Source organism: Charadrius vociferus, unplaced genomic scaffold (assembly GCF_000708025.1).
Source record: "Charadrius vociferus isolate BGI_N301 unplaced genomic scaffold, ASM70802v2 scaffold45, whole genome shotgun sequence".
In the NCBI taxonomy this organism is placed as follows: Eukaryota; Metazoa; Chordata; class Aves; order Charadriiformes; family Charadriidae; genus Charadrius; species Charadrius vociferus.
Window position 1 is genome coordinate 1,085,161 of NW_009648712.1, and position 12,155 is coordinate 1,097,315.

The window sequence follows — 12,155 nt, forward strand, 5'->3', positions numbered from 1 at the left end:
GAGGCAACAGAAGTTGCAACAGGGGAGGTTTCAACTGGATATAAGAAACAACCTTTTTATTGTGACAACAGCCAGGCAGGAGCATCGGTTGCCCAGGTTGGCTGTGCAGGATCCATCCTTCAAGGTTTTCGAGGCTGGAGTGGACAATGCCCTGAACAGCCAGGTCTGATCTCACAGCACTGGAGACTTCCCAAGGGCCCTTTCCAGCCTGAATGAACCTGTAATCTGGTGATATTTATGCACTTCCGCTTTGCATTAAATATTGGGGTTTTAACATGTAGCCAAAACTTCTTAGAGAAGATAGTTTCAGCTGCTGCAGTGTTTTGAGTGCACTACTAACAGTATTTCATTGTCATCTGATTCAGCTTTACCTGTGAACTTCTTAACCAGAAGGAAGGTGTTACTTTCAATGATAAGTACTGTTGTTGTCCATTATGAGACCATCAGGAAAACATAGTATTTACAGATAGAGGCCTCTTTACGTGTATTTTGCAAACAATAGAAATGTGAGTCATATAGCAATAGGTCATCTTAATCTTTTGGTTATATGTATGTTATTACTTTTGTTGATCTGTAACTGCTTTGAGATACTCATAGTCCCGTCAATGCTTGAGATTTAGAAATCTTGTATTTATATGATTGCCAAAGCCTAGGAAGCTCTTACTTAAACATGTTTCCTTTCTAGGTGGTATTTCGGTAAGATGGGCCGGAAGGATGCAGAAAGGCTACTTTTAAATCCTGGGAACCAGCGTGGTATTTTCTTAGTAAGAGAGAGTGAAACCACTAAAGGTATGTATATTTATGTATATCTCTTCTCTCTTCCAACCACACCCCCCAGCACCAAGGTGGACATAATGACCATTTTTATGTCTATCGCATTATACGTATGCATGTGTACACGTGTATGTGTATAATGACAGTTAGGGAGATATGTTAAATATGTTTTTAAATTTCTGGTGAAGAACCAAGTATGACTTGTCTCCTAGGTGCCTACTCCCTTTCCATACGTGACTGGGATGAGGTCAGAGGTGATAATGTGAAACACTACAAAATCAGAAAACTTGACAATGGTGGATACTATATCACAACCAGAGCACAATTTGAATCTCTGCAGAAGTTGGTGAAACACTACAGAGGTAAGCCCGAGCTCTAGAGTCCCAGTGCTACCTTGTGCCTATCATTAGGAAGAAAAACTGCGTATGCAGTTTTTAAAATTCACAGTTACAAAGTTTCTTTTTTATTTCAACATACAGTGAATAGACTAGTTCTTTTTATCAACATTAGGATGTTACTTTTGTTACAGTCTTACCCCTGCTTAATGACAAAGCTTATTTTTTTCCATTTTCCAGAACATGCTGATGGGCTGTGTCATAAGCTAACAACTGTGTGTCCCACTGTGAAACCACAAACACAGGGACTAGCAAAAGATGCCTGGGAAATTCCTAGGGAATCTTTAAGGCTGGAAGTTAAGTTGGGCCAAGGATGTTTTGGTGAAGTATGGATGGGTAAGAGCTTAATGTGACACTTTTCAGTTGTTTGTGTGAAGGTTTTAATAGTATTTTAAGTAAATGAGTATCGGGATCTGAAAAGATAATCTGATAAAGAATTGAAGAGGAAAAAGTACCAGTTATAATAAGTTATGTAAAGGTAAAAATAATATTCAGTATAGTTCTAATTTATAATTATACTGTTAGCTAACAAAACATAAGTAAAAAGCAGTTTCTGCAGAAAATCTCTTTGGTATTATAGGGGAGAATAAAATCTAACTTGTTTCTCTAGGAACGTGGAATGGAACCACAAAAGTAGCGATCAAGACACTAAAACCTGGTACAATGATGCCAGAAGCTTTCCTGCAGGAGGCTCAGATCATGAAGAAATTACGGCATGACAAGCTCGTTCCACTGTATGCTGTTGTTTCTGAGGAACCAATCTACATTGTCACTGAATTTATGACAAAAGGTGCGTGCAGAATAGTTTGAAGATACTATGTTTAAAAGATTATTTAAGATCCCAGCAACAAATTAAATGTTTAATTAATGTTAGCTTTAAGCTGACTGGAGTGTAAGTGGCAATTTTGATTAAATTAAAATGAGCAATGCTTGACCTACTTGAAGCAGTTCTGATTTAGATCGTGGGTGGAGGCATGATTTTTTTTTGCACATCTGTGTCACTCTTGCTAATCTTCCAAGTACAAGATTAGGGTTTTTTTTCTCTAATTTTTTAGTGTGTACTGCCTGTTACATTTAAATTGGATGTTACACCTGGGAATCTTATGAGAATACACCTGCCTGTAGACAGATCATGCTCACAACGATAGAATCAGTTGGGTTTGGGGTTGGTTTTTTGTTTGTTTGGGTTTTTTTTAGTTTTTCTTTTCCAGCAGTAAATTTTTAAAAGGTTGAGAATTTTTTTTCCAGACTCCCTCCTTTATCTCCTTGTTTTCAGTCTTTCATCCTTCTTCCCTTGCTTTATATCGTTTCCCCCTCCCCCTGCTGCTGAAACAGAGATTTAGAGATTTAGGCTGAATGTAGAAATAGACATCATAAGCATATTAGTGTTAAGAAGCAGCAGATTTTTCAAGTCAATTATTCCAGTTTTCTAAAATGCAGGCTTCTGTTCACCTCAGAAAAATTTTGCGATCCTGGTAAGAAATAGAAACAATGTTAAAGTCCAAGAGAGTGGCTACCTGTGTTCAGTTCTCTGCCACAAATAGGTGGGGTGTTTTTCTCCTGTTTGGATGGGGGGTTTGAGCGTTGTGTAAGTTTGAAAAGGTAGAAAGGAATAGAAAATATAAGTTCCTTCTATGTTGTTGTTGTTCTTAAATAACACTAGACAGTCTCTCTGTCAGATCTTAAAGCTTCCATGCAAAATCAGTTTTCACTGCTGAGAAATCAGGTTCTGGCAAGACAATCATGATTAAAAAAATGCTTTATAGCATTCAGCCTGAAAAAAAGTAAAGATTAAAACCAGAACTGGGATGTTACCTTGCAAAAGCAGAAGTAACAAATTGGAAAAGTAGTTGTATGTTTTTCTAAGTTATGGGTTTAAAATGCCATTGGAAGCCTCTATTTTCATTTGAAAAAATTGTCACATTTTACCAAAAAACCATAAAACCTCTTCAGTGGTTCATGCTCGAAAGTCATTAGAACAAGGTTCTTTTTCTCGCCTTCCCCCCCCCATCCTTACAAGGAAAAGAGGTGGATAAGAATTGCACAATACCCAAAATTTTTTTCTTATGTGGACAAGTTGCTAGGGGTCAGTGTGAAATCTTTACTTCTCTTCGGTCCTTTGAGCTCATGAACCAGGATGGGGGAAAAGTCTGTGCAAACACACACAACAAACATCAGCAGCAGTGTGGGTCTGGCCTGCCACACTTCTTCTTTCAGTGCAAAAATACAGCAAGTGACTAAAACCACATTGGAGGTATCTAATTCATGGCTACAGCCATAAATCCACTGCAAGATCTGCAGTTCAGTGTTTTTTTACCCCATCTTCGCCACACTTGTAATTCTGCCATTGTAATTTTGACTGTGATGGGACTGATTGGTTATCAGTCTTTGCCAGTTTCTTAAGAGATCATGTTCCTATACCCTTAGGGCGTAATAACACCTGTAGGGAAAAAGTCCAGCTAGGAAAGGCATTAATGCCAGGAATATTGGGGAAAAATCCTTATGTATTGCTACATAATCATCAAGCGGCAGTCTGGTTTATTAGTGTTCAGTTATCTGATTTATTGAAATGGATTCCAAAACCCTTAGATAAAACTTGCCCTAACTAGTTATCAGGACAGAGACAACTTACAGGCATAGTCATTGAATCCTGTATTCTGGTAAATGATGGATTTGCAAATACAGATTTTGGGAGATTAATATGTAAATTATAATGTCTAGGAAAAAATCTCTCCTTTGTGTTTTCAGGTGAAGTTAATATTTTGGTTTTTTCCTTTTTAAATCCCCAAAATGTGTCATCTCTTACAGGCAGCTTGCTAGACTTCCTTAAAGAAGGAGAAGGGAAATACTTAAAACTCCCACAGCTGGTTGACATGGCTGCTCAGGTACATTGTATAAACCAAGAAAACTGTATTTTGTGCTTAGAGAAGAGATTTAAAACTATATTGGATATCAACTAAATGTAAATATTGAACGCTTTGGCTATTGTGTGCCGTTCTGTCTTCCATCTTCTGTTGTAGGTCTGTAATTTGTCAAAAAGAAGCAGTCTACTTCCCAATCAGCAGATACCGTATAGCCGGACACACTCTAATCAGTGCTATCACAAGCTCTTGCTATGCAATACTTCCTATACTTATGCAATGAGAATGGAGCTAAAATAAAGGGGTACAGCTTAATGCTTGGGAGAAATGTATATAGTAATGAAAAATAATCTTTAATTAAACTTTATTTTTAAGATTGCTGATGGCATGGCTTACATTGAAAGAATGAACTACATCCACAGGGATCTCCGGGCAGCTAACATTCTTGTAGGAGACAATCTTGTGTGTAAAATAGCAGACTTCGGTTTAGCAAGGTTAATAGAGGACAATGAGTACACTGCAAGACAAGGTAAGACCGATTTATTTACTGAATAAATGAGACCAGTTACCTTCAAATTACTTAGAACTATGACATTTAGCAGAATGTGTCTGTGTATTCCATCTGCAGTAATAAAGATTATGCATATGTGTGCTTTCACGGCTATGTTTAGGTGTCCCCCTCGCCTAAGTGCAATTTTAGTAAACTTTTTAATGTTCAGAATTATCTGGCAGTTTGCTTCTGTTTTCAAAAAATGGTTTTGGATATTTTTTGTGGGGTGAAACTTGCTACAGCTTGAAGAGAGCTGAGATTCCAGAGAGGTTGCTCATCAGATTCTGAAAATCATCCCACTTTTTGAAACATATTTAATTAAGAACCCCAGATGTCTTAAGTGCTTCCAGAAATTGTAGCCAGTAGTTGCTGCCCTGGTTTGAAACTGCTTTCTAGTTTGAAATATTAAAATACTAAAGAACCTCAAATTTTGTCAACAAGCAAAAAGGAAAAAAATGTTGAGCGCAGTATTCTTTTTAAAATGCTTCAGAGTGTAAGCAAATTATGCATAAGCAAGGGAAAACTGATTATCTGTATTTCCAATGTTTGCAGGAGCTAAATTTCCAATTAAATGGACCGCTCCAGAAGCAGCGTTGTATGGTCGGTTTACAATCAAGTCAGATGTGTGGTCATTTGGAATTTTACTGACAGAGCTGGTAACAAAGGGGAGAGTGCCATATCCAGGTAAGAGGAACTTGTAATAGACTTTTCTTTTCTTTGTGGTGTTCTGTTCTTCTGAAGTTACCTTTTGTACTTTTTGCCTTCATTCCGAGCATACGGTTGACAAGCAGAGACAAAAACTTAGTCATGCTTCACTGGTTCCTTTCTTCACAAAGCTACTTTGTTTTATTTACAGATTAACTATTATATATTTTTAAAGTGTTTTAAGATAATAGCACTTGTAAATGTGACTGATAGTCCATTTCAGATTAGTGGGCGTCCTTGTGTTTTCTTGTCTCTCTGTTCCTGAAACTTCTTCTTTTGACATTTTCCCAGGCTACAGTGAGCATTGGTAGAGTGAACCTGCTAGACCAGTTTTTGAAACTCAACATATGTAACATATTTTGTCAGATATTTTGCTGTGACTGGAATTTGTAAGGCAGTTCTGTTAGGTATAAAATGCCTTTTTCTTGGCCTGATTTCAAATTAAGTGGTCCCTGAATGGAACCTTAGGCAGGCAGAAGGTATTTGTGCTTGAGTCTACTTTTTGAAAGGACAGGTCTAAGGCAGTGGGAAAGTATACAAATGAGAAAGTACACAAAGGAGTACAAAGATGTAGTGAAGCTATGTAAGGAGAAAATTAGAAGGACCAAAGCGCAGCTAGAACTTAATCTGGCTTCTGCTGCTAGGGACAATAAAAAATGTTTCTATAAATACATTAGCAATAAAAGGAGGACTAAGGATAATCTCCATCCTTTATTAGACAGGGGCGGAAACATAGTTACCAAGGATGAAGAAAAGGCTGAGGTACTTAATGCCTTCTTTGCCTTAGTCCTTAAGTAGCAGGACCAGTTGTTCTCTGAGTACCCAGCCCCCTGAGCCAGAAGACAGGGATGGGGAGCAGAATGAAGCCCCGACAATCCAAGGGGAAATGGTTAGATACCTGCTACACCGCTTAGACATACACAAGTCTATGGGGCTGGATGGGATCCACACAATGGTACAGAGGGAGCTGGGGGAAGTGCTCACCAAGCCACTTGCCATCACTTATCACTTGCCATCATAACCTCCTGGCTAACTGGGGGGTTAGCAATGTGACGCCCATCTACAGGAAGGGCCAGAAAGGGGATCTGGGGAACTACAGGCCTGTCAGTCTGATCTTGGTGTCGGGGACAGTTATGGAACAGATCATCCTGAGTGCCATCACGTGGCACATACAGGACAACCAGGTGATCAGGCCCAGTCAGCATGGGATCATGAAAGGCAGGTCCTGCTTGACTAACCTGATCTCTCCTCCTATGACAGTCAGGTGGCACACTTAGTGGACAAGGGACAGGTGTGGATGTTGTCTGCCTGGACTTTACTAAAGCCTTTGACATCATTTCCCACAGCATTCTTCCAGAGAAACTGGCTGCTCATGGCTTGGATAGGTGTATTCTTTGCTGGGTAAAAAAAGAACTGGCTGGATGGCCAGGCCCCCAAAGAGTTGTGGTGAATGGAGTTACATCCAGTTGGCAGCCAGTCACAAGTGGTCTTCCCCAGGACTCAATGCTGAGGCCTGTTCTGTGTAATATATTTATCAATGACGTGGACAAGGGGATCAACTGCACCCTCGGTAATGTTGCAGACAACACCAAGTTGGGCAGGAGTGTTGATCTGCGTGAGGGTAGGAAGGGTCTACAGAGGGACCAGACTGGACCAATAGGCCGAGGCCAACAGTATGAGGTTCAAAAAGGCCAAGTGCTGGGTCCTGCACTTGGGTCACAACAACCCCATGCAACGCTACAGGCTCAGGGAAGAGTGGCTGGAAAGCTGCCTGGTGGAAAAGGACCTGGGAATGTTGGTTGACAGACGGCTGAATACAAGCCAGCAGTGTGCCCAGGTGGCCAAGAAGGCCAAGAGCATCCTGGCCTGTGTCGGGAACAGTGTGGCCAGCAGGACTAGGGAAGTGATTGTCCCACTGTACTCGTCACTGGTGAGGCAGCACCTCAAATACTGTGTTCGGTTTTGGGCCCCTCACTACAGGAAAGACGTTGAGGTGCTGGAGCACGTCCAGAGACGGCCAACGAAGCTGGTGAGGGGTCTAGAGAAGTCTTATGCGGAGCGGCTGAGGGAACTGGAGTTGTCTAGCCTAGAAAAAAGTAGAATGAGGGGAGACCTCATCGCTCTCTATAACTACCTGAAAGTAGGTTGTAGCGAGGTGGGGGTTCAGTCTCTTCTCCAAAGTAACATGTGACAGGACAAGAGGCAGTGGCCTCAAGTTGTGCCAGGGGAGGTTTAGATTGGATGTTAGGAAAAATTTCTTCACAGAAAGTGTTATCAAACATTGGAACAGGCTGGCCAGGGAAGGGGGGGGAGCCGTACCCTATCCCTGGGCGTACTGAAAAGATGGGTAGATGTGGTGCTGAGGGACATGGTTTAGTGGTGGGTTTGGCAGTGTTAAGTTAATGGTTGGACTTCGTGATCGTAAAGTTCCCTTCCAACCTAGAGAATTCTATGATTCTGTGATTCTAAATGGAAGAAGGACCAGGTATTGAGGAATTAACACCGTAATGAAATAATTTTCAGGAAATATATTTAATGCAAAATGTAAAAAATTAATTCATTATAAAGTGAGTTCATTAATGGTACTGTTGTGGTAGATTCATGTACATTGCAGCTGGAGATACACTTGAAAAACTTTGGGAAACTTTTCTTTGCATAATGCTATTTGGAGCTAACATGCTTTCCTTTTAGGGATGGTGAATCGGGAAGTTCTGGAACAAGTGGAACGTGGCTATAGGATGCCTTGCCCACAAGGCTGCCCAGAGTCTCTCCATGAGTTAATGAAACTGTGTTGGAAGAAGGACCCTGATGAGAGACCAACATTTGAATATATACAGTCTTTCTTGGAGGACTACTTTACTGCTACAGAACCACAGTACCAGCCTGGAGACAATTTATAAGCCAACAGTCTATCTAACATGCACAAATTTGCCAAATGTAAAAGACTTGCAAAGAATTCCTGACGTCTATAAGGAATTAAAGGAAAGAAAATCTTCGCTACTTTGCATGCTCTTAATGGCAAACTGGAATTTCATAATGCAGTTGCACAAAACCACTTTTCAAGTGTTATAATCTAATTTACCAATGAGATGTTTTTATTTTTTTTCCTCTTTCCCAACTTATTTTCAGGGTCCAAAGGAAGCTTACTGAAAATACAGGGTAGAAAAATGAGTGTTGGTGTGAACAATAGCAGAAAAACCAGTGTTTCAAATCCTTTATTTTCCCAACATTTGATAATCATTCTACTAAAGAGGGAATTATCTGGAATTAATGATCTTGGGATAAGACATTTTTAAAGCAGAAGAACTTTGTGGGACCAAGCAATTCTATTCCAGTTCTGTAAAACTCCCTGTGTTCAAAATTACACGTGTGTGCCCCCCGCCCACCCCCCCAAAAAAGATGGTACAACTGTATTTGATATGTAGTCTTGATCTTTAAGCTTCCTCTTGCATGGACTTAATTAGGGTAGGCAGGTTAAAAAAGAAATTGAAACAGTGAATGACAAACTTGATCTAAATGGTAAACCTCAATAGTGAAATTAGAGAGCGTAATGCACTGTGTTAATACTTGTATTAATGTAACTGGAAAGTAGCATGAGAGATTTTTCTTTTTTCTTTCTGCGTAGCTAATTAAGAATAATGAAGGTAACTAGAAAATGAGGTAATATTTTATAAAACTGTGTTGATAAAGTATGATGGTATTTGAACTTGAAGCTATGTAATACAATCAGGGGGGGAAAAGCCTTTAATCTTTTAAGCTCCAATCCAACAGCGAGCTTTTGTATGGGAAGACTACCTGAACAAAGCTCACCAGGAAAGCAAGGCTGAAGTTGGTAAATGGCCACTGTTTAGTCCTTTTTCAGAGACAGGTTCAGTACTGTTGTATGTGGCTTAAAATTAACAAGGGTGGGTGCCACCAATGCTAGCTGTCACTAGTTCAGGGATTTGATTGCACTTTTGCTTTTCTTGACTATTAAGACACACTTACACACAGTTGCTCTTCCCATTTCTGCCCTTCCTACAGAATTATTTAACTAAAAATAAACAAAAGAAAATGTGAAAGTTTAAAAACTAAAGGGATAAAATATATTTAATATTGTCCGAATATAGTGACATGGAAATTTGCTGGCATTCAGCCCAGCTGACACTACATCTAGATTTATCTTCTTTGGCTACTGACATATCAAGCAATAACATCATGTCTTTTACTCAGCAATTTGCATGAGGTTCGCGAATTTCTGATCAAGCTTATGTACTTCAATTTTGAAACACTAAACTCTTACTTAGCTACCAGGTTGGAATTCATACTATCATTGTAAAGCTAGCCAACAAATGAATTTCAGAAAAGCTAGTAATATAGTTCTGGTACTAAACTGAACATTCTTCATGGGTTTACACTACATTGAATCCAACTACCAAACAGACCTTTGTAAGAACAGTGCCATCATTTTTCATTTTCCCTCATCATCGCTCATCACCTGTACATCTGTGGTTATCAAATTTTAAAAGGGCTTTATGTAAGAAAAACAAAAATAAAACAAAAAAACCCACATATGAAAAAAATAATCAAAAAAACCAAAAAATACAATGGCATTTTAATTTTTCTAAATATTTTAAATGAATAACACAATCATATGAGTTTATGTATTAATACAGTTATAACAAAAAATGCCAAAAATGACACTGGCATTGTTTGGATTTTTAATTACTGAATGGAACAGTTCATTGTAATAACACTTGTATAGTAAAGGAATAAAACACTAACTTAATGAACGTGTTCATTGTAAATGGTTGTGTATTATAAGACTTCTCCAAAAGAGTTTGTATGTTTATGAAAATCTATTTGTTTCACCTGAAGATCTTGATGTGGTTCTTACCCTAACAGAGTTTAAAATTCACATTCACACTTTTTATATAAATAGTAATAAGTTTAATTATGTAACTAAGTATTTTTATAAAGTATGGCATTGTTGAACTGTTTTGCAGAATTGGTTCAAAATAAATTTCTCCTTGATTGCATCTGCTTATTTGGGAGGGGGAGGAGGGGCGGCGGGAGACGGGAGGGGGACAAAAGCAGAGCAGCTTTCATATTGAGGGGAAAAAGGAGGGTAATAAAGCCTCCATGAGTTTTGAGTGTTGTTTTTTTCCTCTGTAAACTATTTTAATGTACTTTCATACAGGATGCTGGGTTCATGGTGTGTTATTGCTGCAAAAAGGGGGATGTTTTCTAGAGCAGTTCAGAAGTCTTTGGCAGGAATGGGCTAGAATAATCCTGTCTAGACTTAAAACTAACCCTTGTGATGGACAGACAGATTGGCGATTCTCGTCAGAGCAAGTCCAATGTAGACTCTCAGCTAGTGGTCACTGCCATGCTGTAGGGCAAACATTTTTCCTCTCTTTTGCTTTATCTGGTATTAGCAGCCACTGTTGACTTCTGTGCCATTTTTCAGGGAATTTTATACATTTGGTCTCGTGATAGCTGATGTTGTATCTCAACTTAATTGAATGGTACCTGTCTCAATGATCAGTACAACTCAAACTGCAAATCCTGACATATATATATACAGTGCCACTGTAGATTAAAGAGTTGGTACTGTTTGACTTTCAATAATAACTAATGCAGCACTAAAACCTATTCTTACAGAATCTACAAACTTCAGAGTTTATTGTATTTTTAATATTTCCTGTAATGCAATTAATGTTTTGCTATTTTTAATGACAACAATCCTGTAATTTCTGCTAATCTGCACTCTCCTTGTTGTTCATCAGAACCTTGTGGTACCCATTCTGCATGCTAGGCCTGCAGATTGTTTCTGACATGCGTTGTTTCAAGCTGTAGTATTTTAAGAATATTTTCATACTATTTTTGAGTAAACTTCCAAACATAAAAATGTGTGCAGTCCTACTATTTAGGTAAAAATACATCCCTATTTTAGCATAAAGCATTACGAAAAGAACCTTATGTGTTCTTGTCCTTGCAGACCCTGAATTGTCATTTCGCTAGGGTTATGAGTAGCTCTTACCACTGGAAAGTACCCTTTGAAAGGTCATTTTCTTTTTTTTCCCTTAAAAAAAAAAAAAAAAGCAGCCTCCTAGAGTTTGCTGACTGGTAGAAACAAGCCGGAATGTTATCTTACACATAGTCATCTACAATACTGTTTCTTCTAAAACACATTATCCACAGCTGGAATGAGTATAAATGAATATAAACCAACTAAACTCCATGAGCCTCCACTTTGTTATTTATTTTGATCTATTCAATCCAATAAACTTCTCATTTTTTAAGCTTTCTGTGAAGATGCTGTAGATGTTTGTATTTGTGCCAACTTTCACCCAACACACAAGGTTTAGAGCTACCCCGTCATGTTGGGTTTAAACCACAGGAGCACTCACGGTAAGCAGTACATTGCTAACAGGAGATTGACATTCTCACCCCTTGCTAAGGAATTTAAGACTAAATTTGAGTAACTGATTTGTGCACCATAAGCAGGTCTGGGTGGATAACTGCAGATGCCCAGAATTGTGATTCATCCAATAGCAATTGTCTTGTGCAGTAGGTATTTGGACTGTATTTGTGCAGGTGCCTTCACAGCATCGCATCTTGCACCTACCTCAGCCTGATCCTAATGCAGGAGCAAGACTGCCATTGACCTGCAGGTGCTGCAGGAGGCTGGCAGTCAGCGCAGGGCTGGGGACCCCCGTCATGCGCATCACTGGCAGACTCACCTTTTCAAGACGGCGGGGGAAGAGATGGTAGATGGGAATGGGATGGTTGTATCTATTTTTAATGTAACAGTCTCGAGTGTAAAACCTGGGTTCTGATCAAGAATCTGGGATAGCTGGTGGATCTTGTACAGGTGGTTGTCAGCTG

The 12,155-nt window shown here is 39.1% G+C and overlaps 1 protein-coding gene across 1 annotated transcript in view; it reads left to right on the forward strand.

Annotated features, from left to right (window-relative positions):
- YES1 (YES proto-oncogene 1, Src family tyrosine kinase) overlaps nucleotides 1-8,281 on the forward strand; it is a 16,581-nt gene extending 8,300 nt beyond the window's left edge. The window contains exons 4-11 of the mRNA XM_009886623.1: nucleotides 686-789; nucleotides 987-1,136; nucleotides 1,350-1,505; nucleotides 1,780-1,959; nucleotides 3,978-4,054; nucleotides 4,406-4,559; nucleotides 5,133-5,264; nucleotides 7,977-8,281. Of these exons, the coding sequence (XP_009884925.1) occupies nucleotides 686-789; nucleotides 987-1,136; nucleotides 1,350-1,505; nucleotides 1,780-1,959; nucleotides 3,978-4,054; nucleotides 4,406-4,559; nucleotides 5,133-5,264; nucleotides 7,977-8,185 (1,162 nt within the window). The 3' untranslated portion in view covers nucleotides 8,186-8,281. The remainder of the gene's footprint in view (nucleotides 1-685; nucleotides 790-986; nucleotides 1,137-1,349; nucleotides 1,506-1,779; nucleotides 1,960-3,977; nucleotides 4,055-4,405; nucleotides 4,560-5,132; nucleotides 5,265-7,976) is intronic.
- The last annotated feature ends 3,874 nt before the right edge of the window (nucleotides 8,282-12,155 follow it).